This window comes from Salminus brasiliensis, chromosome 10 (assembly GCF_030463535.1).
Source record: "Salminus brasiliensis chromosome 10, fSalBra1.hap2, whole genome shotgun sequence".
Taxonomy (NCBI): Eukaryota; Metazoa; Chordata; class Actinopteri; order Characiformes; family Bryconidae; genus Salminus; species Salminus brasiliensis.
The window spans coordinates 30,190,634-30,215,376 of record NC_132887.1 but is presented as its reverse complement, the minus strand read 5'-3'; the positions used below and the strand labels follow the sequence as shown (position 1 = coordinate 30,215,376).

Genomic DNA, 24,743 nt, shown 5'->3' with positions numbered 1-24,743 from the left:
GTTGAAACACTTTCTGTTCCTTTCACTTTATACTTATACTTTTAGTTCTAATTTTAACACTGTAAAGCTATTTAAAGCTATTTAATCTCATGAGCTGTGCACTTATTGCTCAACCTCAAACTCAGAGGACAATTACAGATATATATGATATGAGGAAGATTTAAACAATATACCTAAACATCTGTACATCTGCCCTTACCGTTTAGTTTGTAGAGGTTATGAAGCTTTGGTGAAGCAGACATGCCAGGTGCTTGTAAGGCTCTTAGGGTGGCTCTTACGCATAACCTGACAGCATCACATGCACTCAAAGCATCCGCTTCACCAGAGCTTCATAACCTAGTTTGAACGTATGGACGTTTGGGTGGAAGATTTACATTTAGCACCTTCAACCACTCTCTTCTGTTTTGTAACACTCCAATATTTCTGTGTTGTGTTCTAGTTAGCTATGCTCAAAACAGCTCTTAATAATGTTAAATGGCCTGTTGGAAAGTTGGGTAAGCATAGATAGTTTTACGAAGAGGCTAAAGCAATAACCAATTTCAAATCAAACAAACTTTTTTGTCAGATTTTATCAGCGATGTAAAAATAATTTGACCTTCACTGTCAAGCATTTTGGTCTCTGTCCATTCACAGAGAGTCTGGTCTTGTGTGGCAGCAAATAACTCCCCGCCTGTGTTGCAAAACTGCCAACTGAACATGCTTGCCTACAAGGACTTTGAGGGCAACTGGCTCATGAGATGCTGAATGTTTTCTTTCTTTTGGTTTACTAATGACACATCTGCATGAAATAGAAAACACATTTATTGTTTGGTATATAATATATAATATATAGTTGGACCACACTTTGGAGCCATTACTACAAATCAATCATTGCTTGAATACTACATCTGTATTGTTGCTGACCATGTGCATCCCTACATGGCCACAATTTACTCTACTACCAGCATGATAATGCGCCATCTCGCAAAGCAAAAGTCATCTCAAACTGTTTTCATGAACATCACATTGAATTCAGAGTTATTCAGGGGCATTCCCAGTCACCAGTTCTGAAATCCAATAGAACATATTTGGGATGTGGTACAACAGGAAATTCGTAGTATGACAGTAATCCTTACAAAACTGTGGGAACTGAATTACACAATCCTCTAAACATAACCCAGAATCACAAAGGAATGTTTTCAACATCTTGTGGAATTCATGCCACAAAGAAGTGAGAGTAAAAGGAGGCTCTAAAAAATTATTATAGTGTTCCTAATATTGTGCTTGGTAAATGTAGGTCTTTATATATTGATTTCTGTGTGAATGCTCTCTGAATTTTAGGTTTGGTTAAACTAAAATTGAAAAGTTTGTCTGAATGTTAAATCCTTATAGAAAATGTTAAAATCTTATACAAAAGATAATTAAATCCACATCAGCTTCTTTCTAAGACAATTACTTTTTCTGCATGATGGTGTGGTTTATGATTAGCTAACAGTACATGCACAGAAGTGGTGAAATATCTCATTCATAAATCACATTTATGAATGAACAAATCCGTTACCACAACGCAATGTCCTCTTAATATCATGGTACATCTGAATGTGTTTTTTATTATTCTGTTTCAGTGTTACAGTGGCTATAGATTAAAAATATATACAGGCTGTTTATAAAATCTGCATTTATTCTACTGGATAAGGCCTTCAGAAAAGTGACTACAAAGCCACTTAAACTTTTTGGTTCTAAACCTGAGAAACCTTAGCTGAACTCCTTTGCAATGGCATGGACACATGGCTTTAGTCTTGCTCATGTGTCTGACAACATATGGAAGGGTTAGGATTTGACAGAAAACCTGTGATGATTAGCTAGCAAGTGCTTCAAGTGTTCCTTTTGCTGACAGGCCTGAAACAAATCGAACAAACCCTTCCAACTGCGATTTTCTCATAGATCCTGGAAGTGCTGCGCAATGATAGAATAGCCCAGCAATGCTCTTCTGGCCAGTAGAAGAGACAGTTAGCCTTTGCCAATCAGTATAATGGCGAAATGTGCAACCTGGGGTTTTCGAGGGCTCGAGTCCAGCAGGCAGTGTGCATGACAATGTGGAGGTGAGCAGTCCTGCACGTGAGTAGATAGGCAGCATTACCCAAACGGTTTTAATAAAACGTCTATGCAGAAGCATAACAATTCAGCCTGTCGGGAACACAGAATCAAATACATGCTATACAGAAGGCTAAGCATTTCTTCCATACAGCATTATTTGTCTACTGTCTACAAAATAAGGACATAAGTAGAGTTTCTTAGCAAAATGGGTTGATGACTTAAGCCAGGATGACAGAAGTCTAACATTTCAACTGGAAACTTTAAACATTGATTTAACCTTGAAAAGGAAAGCCACTTAAGAGAATTGTGAAACTTCCATTTCAAAATAAGGGAAATATATTATGACATTCAGGATCAAAATTTGATATTACTATTTGCTAATATTTATTAATTTATATCTTCTGTAAACATCAATTTTGTCATTCAAAACTTGTAAAACCTTACGATTAGTGAAATATACTATTATCACTTACAATGTAGGCAACAGATATCTATAAATATCTAATATATAAATAAATATAAATATATAAATACATTTCTGAATTATTTTTCTCAATAATCTAGGAGTAACAATTTCTACAATAATTGCCTCTGAATGAATAATAATTGATCTGGGGTGATACATTTGTATTTTAAGTTTGTAATGCAAGTAATTATGGGTAACCTGCAGATGGCAATGAGCAACTTTTCATCTCTTTAAAAAGTTCTTTGAAAAGTCGAAAAAGTTGTTACAAGGAGAACATCTTTGGTTAATAGTAGGTCACACCTCAAGTGTTATATTTGAGAATTATTGTTTTTAAAAATTGCACATTTACTTTAATGCCCTTTAATACATTCTTTCACAAATAACGTAAAGCACAGCTAATTAAAAAGGGTGTCAACTCAACTGTAAATATAAAACCTCTCTCAATGATCCTACATTTGTGAACCTTTCAGATCACATTGTGATTGATAGTGGTGCAGCCACAGAAACATACACAACCCCGTGGCAAGAGTGTCATGCCTGCCCCTGTTGTCATGTCTGCCTTTGCTTGGATTTGCCATGTGCTCCCAAGCACATGGCTCTGTTTTGGTCCTGTCTGCCCTAGCCACGCCTGTCCATTAGTGTTCCACCAGTGTCTCCTTTGTAGCCACACCCCCTTGTTAGTCCCAGGTGTTCCTCGGGAGTCTCTTGTTCTGTATGAGTACCCCTTTGTTTCAGTCGTCCCTTGTCTGGTCTTGTGCATGTGTGCGCTTGTGCATGTATGTGCACAAATGTTAGTTGATGTGGCCTGTTCATGTCTTGTGTTCTTTATTTTGCTAAACTTTGTGCTTGTTTCTGTTTTCTTGTCTTGTATTAAAACAATTATCCTTCGGGTACGTCCGCCTCTGTCTCGTGACAAAGAGGTACTTCTTTTTGTCAAGAGTGGCTAGAGATACTACTTTTTCAACGCAGGTATATGTAAGAAAACATCACTGGTGTTGTGCTTTATCATGAATACTTAGCTGAACATGACATGTTTTCAACATAAATGCTGGGTTTAGGAAAGCAAAGCATGTTAGGTGAGGTAAGTTAGATAAGATTTTACCTAATTTTTAGGCACACTGCTGCAGTTGTCCGTTGCTGTATAGACAATGAACAGAAGTGTGCTGAGAGAGTTTATTAAAGGCATCATCCAAATAACCACATTAACATTAATGCACATTAATGCATCAGAATTTAAATGTAACTTTGATGGATGCCGAAATCTGATTTTGGTTGTGGGCCAGAACAAGAATGTAAAGTCTGATCCTAAAGGCCTATCCCACTGTTCATCTGCTTCTCACAGAACAACATATGACAACTGTACAGCATACTACATTACTAAAACATCGGGATCCTGACCACTGGCCTCGTTCTAAATGTTGCACTTGGAGCGACCATTAATAAAATCCTCGGAGACCAATAGGACGTTCATATTCACTTAAGACAAGTCTTTGGACTCTGCCCTTCTAGCCCTAAAGCTAAATAACTAATGCTATAGTCCCCAAGGTTGAGGTTATAGGCCTTGCCTCAGCCCCAGGTGGACAGTCAAGGAGAGAGAACAGATCTCAATATTTCATCATTCATGACATTTCCTGTCCCTCAGCAGAATCTCAAAAGAGGACAAAAGCCAGGAATGAGCCATCTGGCCTTGATGACTTTTAGCCCTGACCTGGCCCTATGTGGCTTTTAGCTCCCACATACGTTTCTGATTTGGGATTAGAAATACTAAGAACAAAATGTTTTTCTACATTAACACTATGACAATTCATGTATGGAATTTTGCAGTGACCAAAACTAATATGAACAAACAAATCTCTCATGTCAGATTCCTCAAAATAGCTACCTTTTGCACACTGTTGCATCTGCTCAACCAATCTCACAAAGAGCTAACTAACTGGGTTTGTTTTCTAACAGACTTAGAAAAAAGTTCTGCACACAGTACACTGTGCATTAGTCAGAAATCACTATTACTTTATTAAGTTATACATTTTTCAGAATATGTTCTTTTAAGGAGATTAGATAATAATAATAATAATCCATTTACATTAGAAAGCAGATGGTAAAAAGAAATAAATGGGCAGAGGATTTTTCCAGAACTAAAGTTCAAATGTACAGAAATAACGGACCTCCTAACAACCGTGCAAGACCTGGTATTCCACCACACCTTTTCCCTTGGATAAACAGCACTTTAACCTTTCATCTTTGCGAGACTGGAGTACATCAAACCACACTCTCAATTCAGATCTGAAAAAAATCCACAGGCGGGTCTATCTAGTCTACCACTGTGAGAAGATGACTCAACAGAGGGTCTGAAAGGACGTGCAGCTGATCACGAAGAAGCAGAGAAAAAGTAGAAATCAAACTGCTGAAGCTGATGGTATTTCAAAACAATAGACTGACAACCTCAAGTCCAGGCTTTAACGTCATTAAATGTATTGACTTTTGTACAGTAATATGTTGAGCAGTATGCATGAGTTATATGCATGAGAGCTATATGCATTATCATCATAAAGATATTCCTGCACGTTTTGGTTGAAATATACATGGTTAAAATAACAGTTTCACCTCTGACCACTCTGCTAAGTTATTTCCAAACCTTCTGCGTAGAGCAGATTGTCAGGATGCCTTTGTGACTGCTTCGCCACTGTTATGTAACTCTCTGACTTTTATTACCGCAGGTTTTCAAGGTTACTCTGGCCTTTGTAAATTAGAAGCACATGCTTGTGTCTATGTGCCGTACTGGACAATCAATCTGGAATTTATCGATCTGAAATTATTATCTGTGCTACTTTTCCAAGCTCCTTCGCCTCAAGCCAGTATAAATGAGAGTATTAACACTGCACATAGTGTGTAAAAGTCATTAGCAGTAGAGCATTGTTTTAGGATAAGTCATTGTGCTTAAAGGGACGGTGCTGCAAAAAAACAAGATTTACACAATTTCCCACTTAAGACACTCAAGACAGCCAAGACTAGTGTCCAAAATGTAATTCTTCAGTTTTGCATTTGAGCTATAAGGATAACATAGCCAAAACAAATGAATGTCACTTTATCTTGCTAATCTTTTTGGTTGACAGACATTTTTACTTGCATTAAATGTACTAGTTCTATTACTAAAAAACAAGCTTTGGTCAACAAACATGTCTTGGCTGATCAACTACATTTGGGGTTAAGAGTAACTAAACTATTCTTTTAACTCGAAAAGAACAAAAGCAAAAGATTAATTTAACAAAAGTGTCTCTCATTCATTAAATTGCATATAGTCAAATCTGATTGTAAAATGAGGGCACACAACTTCTACTTACAGTTCATAACTTACGTCTGACCGGAATATATGTAAATGTGAGCAAGTTATTAAGTTTAAATACCTGAAATTTTCTATATTTTTTATATAATTTATATGTGTAATTTATATGTACAATGATTAAAAAACCTGCTAAGACTATTGACGTTCCTTAGCAGTGTGCTCATAGCTGCAGTAATACAACGCAGGGGCAATAATTATACCACAATGTCATGTTATTTTTATTGTGTTTTTATTATTATATAATATTAAAACTATTAAGTTATGTTTCCCCGCTCCTTTTTTTACTAGCTCACTTGTGAAAGATCTGCATGGAAGCGGGTGTATTTCATCTAAATATATATATTATATATTGACAAATAATATATTAATGAGAATGTTGTGCTTAGGCGAGTATTTCCATGCACAGAAGCATTTCATCAACTACGATTCAACATTCTTCACTTGTACTGCACTTACGTCAGAGAATCAGAGACATGGCTTTCTGTACATTTGTCCGTAAGTTTCAATTTGGGCTTGTTTATAAGCTACTTTCATGAATAAGGTTTGTGGTAATTACACTGGTCTTTACCACCTTTTTTGTAACTTTTTCTAACATTTTATATTTTAATAACAGACTCCTTGAAGTACTTGCTTGCTGTTCATTAACTCTTCAATCCAAAGTCAAAAACTGTGCTTCCTCAATGCTATTAAATACAGTAGAATGTAACAGTAATGAAAATCAAAGTATACATCATCACCATGCTTTAGTAGATACAAAATTTTATGAGATTCTCTCCATACGAATGCGTACACATCTGTCCTGCGACGATTCAGGACAAATACATGCGTTGTTATCCACCTCAATTTGCCACGCCCACTTTTAAGAGTTTGTTTTTTCCTCCTTTGTGTTAGAATTTCTTGAAGCATCAAGACTCTTTTAGGTAATGATAGTAAATCTCGCAATATATATCACCAACAACACGCTAGACATGCACGTGTGAATGATGAACAAGCAAATAAGGAAAAACCATGGCAACAGATGGATGTACAGTCCCACCCATTGAGCATGCTGTGCAGCTTCGTTGTCAAAGCAAAACCTTGTATCTCTGGGTTGGCAACTTTATAGGAGAAGGGAAAATGTCCTTTCACTTTAATGCATGTTAATGTAACAAGATGTTCACACAATGTGAAAAACAGCTAGCATTTTGGTAATGGTCTACAGAAAAAAATAAAGAAGAATAGAAAAGAGGCTGCTATTATTACATGTAGAGCAATCAGTGGTAACACAGTCAAAAGCATGTAATATGCATTACACGAAAAGCGTGACATAGCTCTGTTCCTCCTAAGGGAGAGGCAACACCCCCAAATAAAGCTTTTACAGTGTAGAGCAAACAGATGCCAAGCTGACTTTTGGGATTCATTTAGGGAAACCATTATTTCTCCTCCTGACCTGAGGACACAACCTCCTGCAATGTCCACTGCAGTTTTTATGGTTTTGTCATGCTACTGGGGTGATTGGCATTCTGCGCAGAAATAGGAGCTCCTAGAAGCCGCAGATGTATAAACTGCGAACAACACATACCTGGGTCAGGCTGAGGTCAGTATATGGGCTTTTCACAGAGAAGAAGTCCTCGACAGGAAGTAGAAGCTGCAGTCTGGCATCAATATGAAGGAGTTGGTCAAGCTCGGCTGGCTCGGGTGTGTAACCCTCACCAGATGTGGTGGGTACAGTACACAGTAAAACGTCTGTCTGCAAGGAGAACAATATAACATGTTTTGAGCAGTTCAAATAGTGGAGATGTGCTAAAAAAAGACAGCAAGATTTTAATGGGTATAATTTAGATGAGTCGAAAGGTTGGGGTGGGTTGTGTGTGATGCTCCACACTTATTCTTACTTACTGTATTTAAAGGGAAAATATACTTTAAAAGATTTTTTCTTAACTGAGTTCTTAATTTTTCCACACATTAGTCACACTTTCACACATATGTCCATCATGAGGTCACATTTTCCATGGTTTGTAGTGATTAGCCATAAAACCAATCTATGTTAATCATTTAAGGTGGGCCCCATTCACTTATGTGTGAATAGATCAGCTCACAGACACCCCTTCCCCACTAATCAGAGTCCATACATTACTGCTGTTGTAATAGTGTCTGCAGAGCTGGACTATTAATGAGGAGCAGCTAAACGAGGGCCCGGCCCGGTGTGCTCTTTTCAATAGATACTAGAGGTGGAAATGTCAAGGTTTGGGGAAGCTTTGCTGCAGCAGGGCCTGGCAAGTTCTCCATCATAGAAACCACTAAGAGTTCAATATTGTATCAGAAGGTGCTTGAGGAAAATATAATCTGTCCAAAAACTGAAGCTGAAGCAGAGATGGACCATGCAACATCACAATGACCCAAAACACTCCAGTAAATTAACAAAGGTATGGCTCAAAAGAAATGGAATAGCCAAGTTGAAGTCTAGCTCTTAATCCTACTGACATGCTGTGGGGTAAGTTGCATGCAAGAAACCCTTCAAATATCACACAGAAACTGGCACAAAAGGTTTAGCACACCAGACCCTATATGTTTCAATGCTAGAAAAGTAATGAATTATTGTCAAAACAAACGTTCTGGATATAGGATATTTTTCTATTGGTAAAATATTTTATGTTGGTGGAAACTAAAACACTTAAAAGCATTTGGATATTATACTTAAGAGTTGAGATTAATTTATAACCTCTATCACCCAAACAAAGAGTCAGTGTTTTCCTGCACCTGGTATCTGCCATTGGCACACTGACAAGGACCTCATTGCTCTGCTCATTTCCCAGGCCAAATCTCCCAGTTAAAAGCAGGTTTCACACTAACTGACTAACCTTCCCACCCCAGTTTCCAAATGAGCAAATCTCCCAAAGGACTGTGGGCCTACGATGCAGTCCAGTGTATGGTGAGGTCAGGGGCACTGTAGGATTGAGGTAATGGCTGTCATGCTGCCCATAGCAGGCTGGAGGGTCACCATATATCCCAATTATTTTTTTTCTGTGATCTCACCGAGTGGCCACATTAGAATATGAGAAACGTTTTGTGGTTGAGATTCCCAAGTGCGGGGAAATATATTAGGATTTACGGCTACTGCACCAGTCCTTGGAAGGCTAATAAAACCACTCTGAAAAATTACATATTTCTGAGATCAAATGATATTCCTTTAGAAATAAAAAAAAAGAAATCTCTCAGCAGAATTAGCTTACAAAATCTAAGACAATAAGACAGAAAGTTAACTTTAGCAAATAAACTTAAAAATAAATTATGATAATATGACTTTAGTCTTTAGACGCTTATTAATCAGTGAACTACAGCCTGGTTTTCAAACAGCATAGATAACACTCAGAGACTTTATGCAGAGACTGAAAATAAAAACTGACATCTCCATTAAAATTTTATTTAGGTTTATGATTTGCGTCAGACTACTATTTAAAATGTGATATTACCACGAAATGCAGATTTTTTTCAGAATATTCTGCTGTTTTTTCCTGTTTGCCACTTCCATGGTAACACAACACTAGACTTAACTAAGACACTGGGTTCCGCCCGCTGATTCCGGAGCTGATCCACTCCTATCTGCCCGGACACCCGAAAAAGAAAAATGATGTAATACAAGACACATCTGGATGTGGTTGAGCTGAACATCAAGTAGCACTGCTGTATTATGATGTGTGGAAAAAACAACAAAAGAAAAAAAGTGGACAGAAAAGCATTAAGCAAGGGGAGGATACATGTTGAGATTTCAATTAAGGGTTATTCATTTAGCTAGTAAGAATATGAATAGTGTTGAAAGTAATGTTCCTTTTAGCCAGTCTACAAACAGTGATGATTAAATTCAGTTTTGCAATGACAAACCGTTTTTATGTGTATAAGCCAGGAGAATTTTGATTAAACTTGGTCATGTCATTGTGTAGACATTCTTTAACATGATTGGATTAGTAAGTAATAAGTATGTAAAATATGGATGAATGGGTGCAGAATACACCTAATTTAGTCTACCACCCCAAAACAAGACTGTTTCACAGTTTGTACTTTAGTTTCTCACTGAAGCTACATGGCTAAGGCATCTAATAAGTATTGGATACTTATAACCAGGACTGAGAACAGAACACATGTAATGTTTTTACTAAATCAGGAAAAAAGTATCAGATTACAGACACATTATAAAGATAAAAGGTGATAACTAGCAAGATTACTTATAAGTAACAATCTTATCTGTCTTATCTTATCTTATCTCTACATACAAACCAACCTGCATGCATACTAGTTGAAAGTCACCATATTGAATGACAAATACACCATTCCCTTGAATCAACAGTTTTTCATTTTGAAAGTTATTGACAGCAGAGATTTCAAATAAAAGCACAGCAGTACCTTGAGAGTGATAAAGTTTAATTTTGGGATATTGAATTGATTTTGTCAATAGGTTTTGTAAAACTATTGCATATATTTCAGTTCATTATTTGCATTTTATCCGTTTTTATGCCTTGGTTTCTAAAACCTGTCACCTTTTAGTTTGTATACTGTACAAATTTGTCACCTTTTGCTCTACTTAGATTTTCAGATTCACTAAATGTGAGATAAAAGACATTTACAGTGTGGAACATTGGATTATAATAAAATATATTAATAATAAAATAAACAAGATTATATATTATGAATTTCCATTTTTTCTTCCAGACTACAGAGGAGTATCATATTAATTCCATTAGTTTAACTTCATGGTTTTTTGAAACTGACCTATTAATTATGTCACATGTAAAAAAAAAAGCACTCAACACCCTTAAAAGTGATAAGATTTGTCTGGATTACAACAGACACGGTGAGGTTTTGCACTATTACATTTCATTTTTTAAGTTCACATTTTCTGGTTAAACGACCCCCCCTTTAATTCAAGTACAATTGACTGTAATAAGACTGTTAATATGATGGAAAGAATACTAAAAACAAATAGAGATAAAGTTATAGACATGCACAAGATAGGAAGAGGCACTGTTAGATCAATTGTGAGGAACTGGAAGGAACTGCATCTTTCCACTCAGAAAGCATCAGAGTGACTCATCTAAAATATGAGATAAGCTTTTGTTAAGACTAAAAAGGAGTAGTTTGGGGGTGGCATCAGTATACTGTAAAATGAAAAGATCTTAAAATCTTACGGTTATTTTTACTTTTTAGTGTCCATTTAAGGAACACAATGATCCAGAGTGCAAGGCTAAAGTAACATACAAGTTAATTTCCACATTTGGAAGCTAGGATCTGTGACTGGTTTTGGAAGCTAGAGTCCACAAGCATTATCCAACTAACCTGAACATCCTGGGGCAAATCCGCCAGAAATCATTTGTGAAATTCACTTCTAAACTGTGGGCAAAACTGGCATAAAATTACTCCTACAGGCTTAATGCTGTTATTGCATAAAAAGGTGATTCCTTAAAGTACTAGTCTAAAGAGGTTAAGTAATAATAATGCAAACAACAAGTGCTAGATTTTAATTTTTCAAGATTTGCTGACAAACGAAATGAATGTTGACAAATGTTGACATACAATGTTGACTACTGTTTGCTGTAAAAATACTGGAGCATTATGTGTGTCATTTGTAATCCAGACAAATCTGGTGACCGAATCAGTGGTGGAATATTTTTGCAAGGTACTGTATATCATTTTGTTTTATAAAACAGTGCAGTTGCTTTGCTAGACTTGTGTTATGTAAAAATTGTGCAGAGCCAGCCCAGGGCATACTTGAATTACGCAGCCACTTAGGGCCCCAACGCCACCAGGGGGCCCCCAAGAGCACCAAGATGTCATGATAAAAAAAAATACATAGTTCAAAAATAACATTGAATAATCAATTTCTGCTGTTGGCTGCTGCCACTGTTGGGCAAATGCAGATATGTGTCGCTTGGGTTGTCGATAAAGGCAATAAATGATGAAGCATCTGGTGTTGAGGTGGTGGTATAGGGGGCCCCAAATAAAAATCTGCTTTGGGCCCCATAAAAGCTTGGGTCAGCCCAGAGGTCATGTCATTACAACTTGTTTTTTTTTTTTAATGAATTTAACAAGATAAGTAATAACATATAAATCAGTTGATATAGTAATTCTTTGGCTTAGGTTACACCAATTACACCAATTAGCATTAGCACTGAGGCAAAGGAAAAAATGTGTACTTTGTTGTGAAACCATTACTTTTCAACCAGTTTTAAGACCATCAGTTATCTTTACATTCAGTTTGAAGTCTGAAATAGGAACATGTAAACCAGTACCCTGACCTAAAGATACTCCTGCTGCAGGTAGAAGTCACATTTTAGCGCCTTGGGGAATCGATTCCTGACTGACGGGCTATAAAACACAGAAGAGGAGAACAGGAGGCGTCTGTGTTTGATTATGAGGTCATATCGGAGCCTGCCAAGACCCTTCTGTGTGCCTGGTCACTCACATGTCACCGCAATGGGCCAAAAGACATCAAAAATGTCTGAAGCGCGGACAACAACAGGGTCTCGCAATAACAGGAAGTCTTTTGGTCTGACCCTTCAGGTGGCCTCCGAGCATCTGTATTCCGCTCTGTTTGGTTGCCATGCATAATTGCAGACGGACGAGTTGCAAAGGGAAGAAGCACGCCATAAACGTAGCAGCCAAATCCTCTGGCAGCGCGTTGCGGAGTGAGCGGCGCTGGAATATGCAGCATGAAAGGAACAAATTGAGCTAAATATGGCCTCTAGTTATCCTTTATCAGAGCAACATCCAAACTCACAGCAAGTGAAGCATGCACTATACATATGCATAGTGTGAAAATACCAAACAAAATCCAGTCACAGACTAGAATACGGTATGGTACAGCTCACATACCGTTTCAGTTATTGGCTGATGGAAGGGAAAATGTAGATTTTGACGTTATGGCTCAGAATCATCATTCACAAATTTCCAACACAGGGAATGGAGTGTTGCAAATGTATAATGGAGACAATATGGGCTATTTGAACAAACCTATTCATTCCAAAGGTAGCTGCCTCGAAGTGGATTAATGGAAAAAATAACAGACAGATGAAGTCTTGGCACCAAAGACGGAAAAAAGAATGCTAATATAAACCCAAAGATGGTCTGAGTTACACGTTCCTAATGGATTACTTAAAAAAAAACAGATGATATGAAGCTTCTTACTACACAGACTACTTGCATGCATCAGGGTTTCCATCTATTTTATGACATTACACTAATTTTTTGTAACTAAACAGTTTTAAAATAATGTAAAAATAATGTACTTTCCTTTTAAATAATATAATAAGTAGTAGAAAAAATATGTTCGTTCATTGGCTGAGGGGGTGGAGTTAGATCAGCATTCTGGTCCAACTTTGACCTGTGGGCTGTCCTGATCTAGAGATATAAGTAGGGCACAAAACAGCTAAATGTCTAAAGAATTTATAGGCTGATATTTAATACATGCAGTACCCATATAAAGTTTTCATACCCTTGGATTTTTCCCCTTTTATTTCTTTTATATTGTATATATAATTTGACTTTACATATATATATATATATATATATATATATATATATATATATATATATATATATATATATTTACCTCCTTCAAGTCAGTATTTAGTAAATGCAACTTTGGCTGCAATAAGTCTGTTTCAATCAGGCTTGTATATTTGGACCCTGCAATTTTATTCCATTCCTTTATGCAAAACTGCTCAAGTCATCAGGTTGCACAGTGGCTGGACTTAAAGCACGTTTCATAGGGTCTAATCTGATGTCCAAAATTTGGCTCCATTTGGCTCTCATCAGACCAAAGACCTTTCTTCCAGTTGACCTTGCTGACTCCTACATGCCTTTGGGTGACCTGAAGTTTAATTCTATTTTGCCACTTCCACACAAAGCTTTCAAGTTGGTGGATGCAGTCTCTTCCATCTTAGCTGCTTTTAACTACATCAGAGCAGTCATAGGTGTCCTGGTGGCCTCCCTTAATAGGACGGCCTGCTCTAGATTTACACAAATACTGAATGCCAGGAGATGTTTACTGACTGATAGTCTTTAACAACCTTTTCTCTAAGTTCTGTGGAGTGTTATTTTGTCTTCACGGTGTCTTCATTAGCAGCCAGGAATACTGATTAACCAGTGACTGACCTTCCAGACATGTGTCTTTATACTACAATCACTTAAGATACATTCAGTGCACTTAGGTGGCCTCCAGTTTGCAAAATCTGAGACTACTAGCACCAGTTGACTAGACCTCTGTTGAATGATGTGACTTTAAAAGAAGGGGGGGTATTTATGAAATTATTTATTTTACATTAATTTGTAGAAATCCATTTTTATTTTTATATTAAAGAGCCAAATTATATTGACCATGATTCCATTTAAAAAGCAATAAAAGGTAAAATATCCAAGGGCGTGAATACTTTTTATAGGCACCGTATAAGCTTCATCTAAAAGCTCCAAATTGGAATAGCTTGTATTTAATGATGCAAGGTTATCAGAAGCACCTGGCATTTCCACTTGTATTTACACTACATGAATCTATTCTGAATTTACAGAATGCCTTGACTTAGTTGGGGTCAAAAATTATAGTGAAATATCATTGCAAAATGCAACATATCATTGTTGTTATGCAAATAAAATTTCACTTGTCACTTTTTGAGTATGGCAGTTGTTTTTTACACCGAGTCAAAATTTCATGATGAATAGACCAGTGGAAATGCACAGAAATAACTGCTTTTTACATTGATGTCTATTGAAAGTAAAGGTCTTTTCCCCCCTCTCCTGTAAAGTTACTGTTTTGGAGACACAAGGTTTTTGCCAGTGACTATATGCTTGTCAGTCCATAAGCACTTATGGTTGATCTTTGCTTTTGTATATTGACAATGTAAAGCCTACATAAACTAAAGCAGGAAGGAGAGGGTGGCCACATAATGAAGAAATCAAATCAAACCAATCCCGCATGTAAACACCCTTTGTACCCGTAAACTCTGCATCAGTGGTCTTGTCGTCACATCATTTATCAACCAGTGTAATTCCTCTAGTTCAGTTGAGTCTGAGCATCGTGCTGACCGACCAGGCAAGATAAGACCTGTTGCTCACATCCCACACACTGCTTGACAGTGTAATGACGCCCTGCACAATGGAGAAAAATAACTCTACCTAATATACTACATATGCTCCTCGGGATGTGTGAATGTACCTCAGTATTGGCCAATGGGTCAACATGAGCCTCCTCTTCTTCTAAATCCTTGAGTAGATCCTGTAAGCGTTCTTTCTCATCCTGAGTCATCAGCACCGCATTGCTCACACCACCTGCAAGCTGCCTCAGTTACACACAAATATCACAAATTATCTTTAACATGGACCTACTGAGATAAGCAATAGTCCTGATTTTAAATGTACACAATCTTTACCCAATGTTTAGTGCCTAGTTTAGTGTCTGCAACATTATGTAGCATGTTTGCCTTTAAATAACGGCTTCCACTGACCTGTAATAAGGAGAACAGCGTCTCTATCACTGATACTCTGGGCTCGGCATGCTGCTAACCGCACTATGTAACTTTGGTGAAGCTGCTAGGACAACACTTGTGAGAACTGCGGAACGCTGCTTAAGAAGAGTCATATTTGTGTAAAATAATATCACTCTACCACCTCAGTCCATATGCTTCTTTCACTTTCAGTGATGGTTTTGTACCTCTCAGCTTGTCCGGAAAAGCATATGTACAGCGCCTTCTTTAGTGGTGGCTCAAAGCCCGAATTACACTTCCCAACTGAAGGGGAGCCCAGAAGCAAGATATATTTATTTCTCTATAATGCTGCTTTAAATGGCGCTTTGTAGAGAAACTGAATGGTCATTTGGTACAGCGTATGTACTCATAAAGCTTCTCAGAGTAAGAGTGCATATCTAAGAATAAATCCCTTACTTATTACCCTTTGACAGATTCTAGATCTGCACATTTTATCAATGTCATTTAATAAGTTTCTGTCATGTAGCTTTTAGAGGCATCGAATGCATATGAAGTCTGGATTCTATCACCACCACTGTAAGCAGTTCTTACTTGCTAATGGCACATTGCATAGCCCACTCTGATTATTTTGTTATAATATAATAGAAGCTTATACTCATTAATTAGCATTGCACAAAACATCATACAAGTAAAAAAAAAGACTACTTATGTGGCCTAAAAATACAAATGTAGGACAACAAAAACAAACAAACAATTTGTCAGAAAACAAATACAAAAGGCTATTTTCCTTTCCTGTTCAGTATGAAGCAATGTTATAAGCATGAGTTCAGTCAATTACATTTTGGAGAAAATTGTGTAAATCTGACTTTTAGCCAAACTCCCACTGCAGCTACATTATGCAAGAACTGCTTTATACATGCTTTTCGGGACAAGCTGAGAATGAAAGAACCACATGGGCTGCCTTGATGGAGTAATATTACAGGATTTTACAATGAATACAAATATGACTTGGGTTACACAGCATCACATAATTCTCATGAGTGTTGTCCAGCCCGCTTCATCAGAGTTGCATAGTGCAGTAAGCAACATGCTGAGCTCAGAGCATCAACAATAGAGATGCTATTCTACCTATTACGAGTCAGTGGAGCATAACACAGATTTTGAAGCTGTTACTTTAAGGTAAAAATACTACATAATGTTAAAATAGAGTTTAAATGTGGCTATTAATGTGTTTGATGTGTATTAAAAAGGTTAAGTCCAACAACTACCATAAAAACCTAAAATGATTACATGTAAATGAATAAAATTGATACAGTATATTTAAACAATAAAAATTGTTTACACAATAAAAATTGTCATACATCACACAATGTGTCCAACCTTGTTTTTAATTGACTTCTTTTTATTGTCCAAAATGTGGAAAATTGGCCCACTTGTTTAGTCACCCGCACAGACCTTGAACGGACTAGAAGTCGACATACCTCAATGTTTTTCTTGACAAAATCTTGCCTGTGCTTGCTCTTGCCCACCATGGTTTGTCTGCTGTCTGTCTGCTTGTCTCGCCTCACCTTCTGACCCCCATCTACAGAGCCTGAAGACTCAGCCTGCACTCCGACCTCTGTGTGGGGTCACAAGAATAGAGGAGACTGAACTAGCAAACACTACAATTCAGCAGACAGTCTGAACGTCTGCTAACTTCTTAATAAGAAGTGAGTCTTAATCAAGGGGTATAATCCCTGACTTAAAAAAGATGTGATTAGAAGGAAATAGAAAATAACTATTTGATTATTTTGACACAATTCACAAAGGATTATAACATATATAATAAATGCATGTGACTGGAGGAGCTGTTTACACAGTAGTATATACACTCTGTATCCAAAAGCTTGTAGACATTTGGGTACTTAACGGGAGTTTGTCCCCCTTTGCTGCAGTAACAGCCTCTGCTTTTCTGAGAAGGCTTTACAATAAATGGTAAACATTGCTGTGAGGATCTGATTCCATTAATCAGTAAGATAAATTACTTATGTTGGATGATTCGTTCTGGAACACAAATGATATTATTTCAAAGGAATTGCATTAAGCTCCATAACCTCTGGGAAGTCAGTTACACTTCTCCACAGCTCAATACTGGGGGCTTTTTACAGCTTTAATTCACACTTGCGATTGGACATGGCATCCTCAGGTTTATGTGTCGCTGCTGCAGAGCACCCCGTTTTACTGGTAATACTTTTCTATAAAGCCTGTACAAGATTTAATATTTAAATTGATAAGAATAAAATCTAATATTTCCATCTTCAGACTAATGTACTTTTATACATCTGTATTATCTTCAGGCTGAGGTTAAACATCCAACTTAGTTTAGAGAAAAGGGTTATGGATAAGACTAGCCCAGATAAAAATCACCCAATGGGTGACAATAAACTGACCAACTTTTTACTGAAAGGTAAACTGAACCTAACCTTGGTGTATATGGTACTCTGAGTATATTTTCCTCTGCATTTGTACTAAATGTTCTTCTAAATATTCCCTTCAGACAAATTTGTCTCTAAATCCATGAATAGGAATGAGAATTGCAACCAGACAAAACTGGTGCACATCTGGTGCACGTATGAACTTTGGACATGATTATTTGCAAGGCCAGGACTCCCTCTAGTGCACATTTTTGAAACACACTGAACATGCCGAACACACTAAGCCGCAACCAACCTTGTGACATGCCCTTACCTTTATTCCCCAGTCTCAGGGGGCTTGGGGCATCTGGAACTTGGGTCCCGAACACAGGTACAAAGTCCATCTCCTCACTGCAAGACTTGGCTAAAGAGAATGATGTTAGGCAGCAAAAATTAAGAGACCACATCCTATCATTGTCTTGGATTTTAAAAGCCTTCTTGATTGTGATGACTAATTTGCTTTGCTAATACTACAGCAAACAAATTAATGTAATTCAAACATTACGGTAATTCATTGGGTTCGTTGAGCGATGCCACAGAGAAACCACTTTTTGGTCCTATAAAGAAACATGGTTCTTAATGGAACCAAAACGGTTCTACTATGGCATCGCTCGAAGAACCCTCTCATGGTACGCATGCATTTTACATGCATTTTATATATATATATATATATATACCTCATAACAGCATAAGATTTCAGTGAAACACGTAACACATGGAACGTGATGGTGGGGTTTTTCAAAATCCTACTCATTTCTGCCACTCAAACAGAATGACGCATGGCTTCAGAGGTCTGTATGTATTATTTTTACCGACTAGTCTTACATCCTTGAAACTAAACAATAAGTAATAAAAAAAACACATTTTAAAGCTTTCTTATTCAAAACAAACTAAAATCAGTACACATTTAGTTTGATTCTGGAAAGGATAGTCTCTGTTAACATTACTTACAGGTGCTGGACGTCAGTGCCAAGAACAACCGAGTGTTTTCTATCTCGTCACTGCCCTCTGCCGTCCTATTGGGTTTGAGATCCTACAAAGTGTGTGTTAAAATGTAAAGGAACATTACAGGCCACATCCACGATTAGGGTTAATGTGTATGTTCATATGTCTATGCATATGTATTTTCATCCAGTATTAGATAGATAGATACTTTATTGATTGCGAAGGAAATGTATTACCTCCAGTTCCTGCCAGAGTTTCTGATGAAGTTCCCTCCCTTGCTTTTTCACCTCTTTTTCATTTAAAATCTTCATAGTCAATACCTTGTCCAGTCTTTTCATTTTCTTGATGGCTTTTTGCAACCCAGGATCTTCAGTCTCTTCTTCAGACACATCTGTAAAGCATACAATTCTGATGTGACTCAATAATGGTGTCTACAGAGCCAATAAGAAATCAGTAAACATTGATCATAAAGCACTTAATTCTTACATTATTTCCCCTGTGTAGAAGTAAATGCTCCCAAATTGACATGTTGCGGACTTTATCTTCACAGTTGTATATTTCACACCTGGTGTACACATTCATTTTCATTCATAGTACAATTTTAAAACATTCACCGCAAGCCCTTTACACTACTTCTGTACACCGTCACAAAACCCTCTTTCTGGGCCTGGTTCAGTTTAAGAATCTCCACCTTTCACCCGATTCAGATCTAGAGACACAACTGACTGTAGTGGAACTCCTTATCTCCTGCTTGACTAGTGGTGAATTTTCTTTGTCTACAATGTGACACATACTGTCTGCCTTGGAACTAGCAGTGAGGTGTTCAAATCTTTGTAATGTCAAGAGGATGTATTGTACTGAGACCTTCGTCATTGCACTGATTTCCAAGGCACTGACGTATGAGACCGCACGGGCAGCAAGCCACTGAGTTTCAGACACAGGCTTTGTTGTACACCTGACTTCAAAGCTGTGAGATATTGTTTGGGTGCTGTGGCTTAGACCCTTTGTTTGGTTAGTTGCTTTGTGATTATAAATGTTTGTTAGACCTGCCTGCCTATTCTAAGACATCTGCCATGACTATGAGTTTTAGATTGGTGACTGCAACCTGCCTCACCCTTTCTTATGTTATATAAATATATTTAATATGATTATTAAGCAGGCAATTGCTTAATAGATTGATTTTAGGGCCAATTTTAAATCTGTTATATTTATGCTGTGGTCATTACTAGTTGTAGATTTATGCTTGACCATGACCAACAGATAACAGGTTAACTATCGCATTATGCATCATGAAATGCCTCAGCCTGCCTTTGAGACATGCTGAACACAGCTCCACACAGTAAATGCATCTTGATTTGTCCAAGAGGCTTACATTTACATTTACATTTAAGGCATTTAGTAGACGCTTTTATCCAAAGCAACTTACTAAAGTGCTTTACTATCTACTTAAAAGTACTTTGTACACACTTAGCTTTGTATAGACTAGGAACCTAAGCTTAGATACTACTAAATACAAAAGTCAGTATGGAGACCACAATACTCGTCATTACACTTTGCCTTCCAGTACTCTTGGAAGAGGTGGGTCTTCAGTCTGAGTTTGAAGACAGTGAGTGACTCTGCTGTTCAGACACCCAGAGGAAGTTCATTTCACCACTTCAGTGCAAGCCTGGATGCTTGTCTTCTGTGGATCTTAAAGGATGGCGGGTCAAGCCAAGCTTGAAGGCCTCTGCACTATTTAACTCTCTGCTGTTCCCCTTAGGTATAACTGCACAAATAACTGCTATTTCTCTCTTCCCAATTATCACTTACCTTGATCGGGAGGTGAGTTTTCTGACTGGCAGTCTAAGTTATCCTTTTCATTCCCACAGTCCTATTATAAGAAAATAATTGCACAATAATTGTTACAAAAATGACAGCATCAATTTAGGGGGAGGCAGGGCATAAACTGCTCTTACATTGAGATCAACTCTACCTGTGTTTCTGAAGCATCTGTACTGAGGACCTCCAGAGACCCCAGTCTATCCAGGCTCACTCTGCCAACTTCAGAGAGAGAAATGCTGGACACACGACTCCCAGGTCGAGAGCGTTCACTGGAGGCTGGCCGGGAGATGTCATCCAGACTGCCCTTTGTGATGTCCATGTAATAATGTCTCCTTAAATGAATATAATCATGAAGCCTGTGATCATGAACAGTAAAACATAAGAAACAAAACCCTACATCTAGTATGCTGTCTTGGTTAGCAATACTCTGGAAACGGTCATCTCTGTTAATGGTTTAAATGGTTTGAAACATGTTGAACAATGGCCGAACTGAGTCAAATCTTTCCATACTCGAGGTGTCTCTATAATTAATTGTAGTATGGGCTTAATACACACTCCGTTCAATCAAGATTTGAAGGAATTGGAGTAAAAAATTTATTTGTAGTCCAAGTGGATCAAAAACTCTAGAAAAAATATATATTATTAAAAATATATAATAAATAAAATTATTTAAAACTCAATAAATAACTTGAGAAATGTAAACATGATGTTTTTAACCAGAAAAAAACGCAGGTCCCTGTTTACTTGTATTTACTAGTATTTATTTACAGGCCAGTCTTGCCTGGACCAATATGGCGGACGCGCTGACGTAGTGCTCAAACAACGGAAGCGGCCAGTGCGGCGTGTAGTTGGAGGATCCGCCTACTAAGCATGGAGCACTAAGCATGGGAGGTTATCCCAAAACAACGCCATCGAGCCGTCCACAAACACTGCGAAATATTAAACGAAATTAAATAGTATTACTCAGCTAAGCGCTGGAGTGCAACGTCATAATAATAATAATAATAATAATAATAACAATAATAATAATAAATATGATTAAAACTGCTTTTGCAAACATGCTGAAAAAGTGAGACGTCACGGTATAGCTACGTCACATTTTGTAAAAAAAAAAAAAAAAATCGTGCATCATTTAGAATTCAGATTTTCCCGCTTGTAAATTTTGGCTGTTCGGGTACTGGACTGAAGCGGTACGGTACGTATTTCCCAGTGTTCGACATCAGATGCGCCCACAGTGGCTTCATGTAGTGAGAAACAGAAGAGTCTTACCGTGTCTGCGGTATTGTGGTAGTGAACTTGCCAAAGAGAAGGAAATAATATGTTGCCTATATTTAACTAAACTTGCAGATATTGCCTCTATATTTAACTCAAAGGCGCTGTGCTGTGAGATTTCTGCACTGGAAGCTCTTCCCAGGTTTCGTTTTCTTGTTTACAGCGGGTTTCTAGGCAACAGGCGAGCAGCGTCGGTTGCCAGTCTTTTCTCCAGAAATCCACGTGTGGGCGACGAACGTAGCTAATAATCCATATTCAGAGTAAACAGGATCCATTTTCAAGCCAAAAACAGCAACACAGTGATACAGAACCATTGCAAGTACTCTAGATGTTTTGGGTTTTTTTTTTCATCGCTGTACAAAAACATTGCATTCATTTTTGATGTTGATATTATTTGAATCTGGCAGCTGTTCACTGTGTCATACTTTCACAAATGGAGCAATATAAATATTTTCATGTTGTTTTACATTGGAAGTTTTATATAATTATATGTAAAGTTGCCATTTTGGAGTTACAAGTTTTTTTAAAACAGCCTTGATGTTATTTTTTATAGAATTATTTATTTATATATTAGTTTTTTAGTTTTCTGATGGGCAGTCTAAATGATCATAAAGATAAAGGTGTTGGTTAAGGTTAGGTTTAGGTGTAGATTAAGTTATTGGTTATAGTTAGGTTAAGGTGTAGGTTAAGGTTAGCCTTAGGTGTAGATTAAGGCGTTGGTTTAGGTTAGATTTAGGTGTAGATTAAGGTGTGGATTGGGTTAAGGTTTGGTTTAAGAGTTGGTAATGGTTAGGTTTAGGTGAAGATAAAGGTGTTGGTTAAGGTTAGGTTTAGGCGTAGGTAAAAGTGTTGATTAAGGTCAAGTTTAGGTGTAGGTAAAGGTGTTGGTTAAGGTTAGGTTTAGGTGTAGATAAAAGTGTTGGTTAAGGTTTTGTTTAGGTGTAGATAAAGGTTTTGTTTAAGGTTAGGTTTAGGAGTAGATTAAGTTATTGGTTATAGTTAGGTTAAGGTGTAGATTAAGGTGTAGTTTAAGGTTAGCCTTAGGCGTAGATTAAGGCGTTGGTTTAGGTTAGGTTAAGGTGTAGGTTAAGGTTAGCTTTAGGTGTAGATTAAGGAGTTGGTTTAGGTTAGATTTAGGTGTAGATTAAGGTGTGGATTGGGTTAAGGTTTGGTTTAAGAGTTGGTTATGGTTAGGTTTAGGAGTAGATAAAGGTGTTGGTTAAGGTTAGGTTTAGGCGTAGATAAAGGTGTTGGTTAAGGTTAGGTTTAGGTGTAGGTGAAAGGTGTTGGTTAAGGTTAGGTTTATGAGTACATAAAGATGTTGGTTAAGGTTAGGTTTAGGTGTAGAAAAAGGTATTGGTTAAGGTTAGGTTTAGGTGTAGATAAATGTGTTGGTTAAGGTTTTGTTTAGGTGTAGATTAAGGTTAGGTTTAGGTGTAGATAAAGGTGTTGGTTAAGGTTAGGCATAGGAGTAGATAAAGGTGTTGGTTAAGGTTAGGTTTAGGTGTAGATAAAGGTATTTGTTAAGGTTTGGTTTAGGTGTAGATTAAGGTTAGGTTTAGGTGTACATAAAGGCACTGGTTAAGGTTAGGTTTAGGTGTAGATAAAGGTATTGGTTAAGGTTAGGTTTAGGTGTAGGTGTAGGCAAAGGTGTTGGTTAAGGTTAGGTTTAGGTGTAGGTGAAAGGTGTTGGTTAAGGTTAGGTTTAGGAGTACATAAAGGTGTTGGTTAAGGTTAGGTTTAGGTGTAGGTGAAAGGTGTTGGTTAAGGTTAGGTTTAGGAGTACATAAAGGTGTTGATTAAGGTTAGGTTTAGGTGTAGATAAAGGTATTGGTTAAGGTTAGGTTTAGGTGTAGATAAATGTGTTGGTTATGGTTAGATTTAGGTGTAGTTTATAGTGTTGGTGAAGGTTGGATTTAGGTGTAGATTAAGGTTTTAGTTAAGATTAGATTGAGGTGCAGATTAAGGTGTTGGTTAAGATTAAGATGTTGGTTAAGGTTAGATTTAGGTGTAGATTAAGGTGTTGGTTGAAATTAGGTTTAGGTGCAGTTTAAAGTGTTGGTTACGGTTAGATTTAGGTGCAGTTTAAAGTGTTGGTTAAGGTTAGGTTTAGGTGTAAGTAAAGGTTATGGTTAAGGTCAAGTTTAGGTGTAGATAAAGGTGTTGGTTAAGGTTAGGTTTAGGAATACATGAAGGTGTTGGTTAAGGTTAGGTTTAGGTGTAGGTAAAGGTTTTGGTTAAGGTTAGGTTTAGGAGTACATAAAGGTGTTGGTTAAGGTTCGGTGTAGGTGAAAGGTGTTGGTTAAGGTTCGGTTTAGGTGTAGATAAATGTGTTGGTTAATGTTAGGTTTAGGTGTAGATAAAGGTATTGATTAAGGTTAGGTTTAGGTGTAGATAAAGGTGTTGGTTAAGGTTAGGTTTAGGTGTAGGCAAAGGTGTTGGTTAAGGTCAGGTTTAGGTGTAGATAAAGGTGTTGGTTAAGGTTAAGTTTGGTTGTAGGTAAAGGTGTTGGTTAAGGTTAGGTTTAGGTGTAGGTAAAGGTGTTGGTTAAGGTTAGGTTTAGGAGTACATAAATGTGTTGGCTAAGGTTAGATTTAGGTGTAGTTTAAGGTGTTAGTTAATGTTAGCTTTAGTTGTAGATTAGGTGTCGGTGAATGTTAGATTTAGGTGTAGATAAAGGTGTTGGTTAAGATTAGATTTAGGTCTTGGTTAAGATTAGGTTTAGGTGCAGATTAAGGTGTAGGGTGTAGGGTTTAGGTGTAGTTTAAGTTGTTGGTGAAAGGTTGGATTTAGGTGTAGATTAAGGTGTTAGTTAAGATTTAGGTTTAGGTTTAAATTAGGTATTGGTGAAGGTTAGGGTTAGGTGTATATTAAGGTGTAGGTTAAAGTTAGATTTAGGTGTAGATTAGGTGTAGGTG

The 24,743-nt window shown here is 37.2% G+C and overlaps 1 protein-coding gene across 4 annotated transcripts in view; it reads right to left on the bottom strand.

Annotated features, from left to right (window-relative positions):
- The window catches only part of fsip1 (fibrous sheath interacting protein 1), a 104,522-nt gene extending 82,544 nt beyond the window's left edge, over positions 1-21,978 (bottom strand). For 3 of the 4 annotated variants that reach the window (XM_072689783.1, XM_072689780.1, XM_072689784.1), the window contains exons 1-9: positions 21,823-21,978; positions 20,705-20,885; positions 20,542-20,602; positions 18,969-19,123; positions 18,739-18,820; positions 18,062-18,151; positions 16,816-16,952; positions 15,067-15,186; positions 7,447-7,614 (exon numbers count right to left, since the gene is read on the bottom strand). In XM_072689783.1, coding sequence (XP_072545884.1) covers positions 7,447-7,614; positions 15,067-15,186; positions 16,816-16,952; positions 18,062-18,151; positions 18,739-18,820; positions 18,969-19,123; positions 20,542-20,602; positions 20,705-20,872 — 981 coding nt within the window. In that variant the 5' untranslated portion in view covers positions 20,873-20,885; positions 21,823-21,978. Of the gene's footprint in view, positions 1-7,446; positions 7,615-15,066; positions 15,187-16,815; positions 16,953-18,061; positions 18,152-18,738; positions 18,821-18,968; positions 19,124-20,541; positions 20,603-20,704; positions 20,910-21,822 lie in introns of all 4 variants that reach the window. The other variant, XM_072689782.1, reaches the window with a different exon arrangement.
- Positions 21,979-24,743: the final 2,765 nt, after the last annotated feature.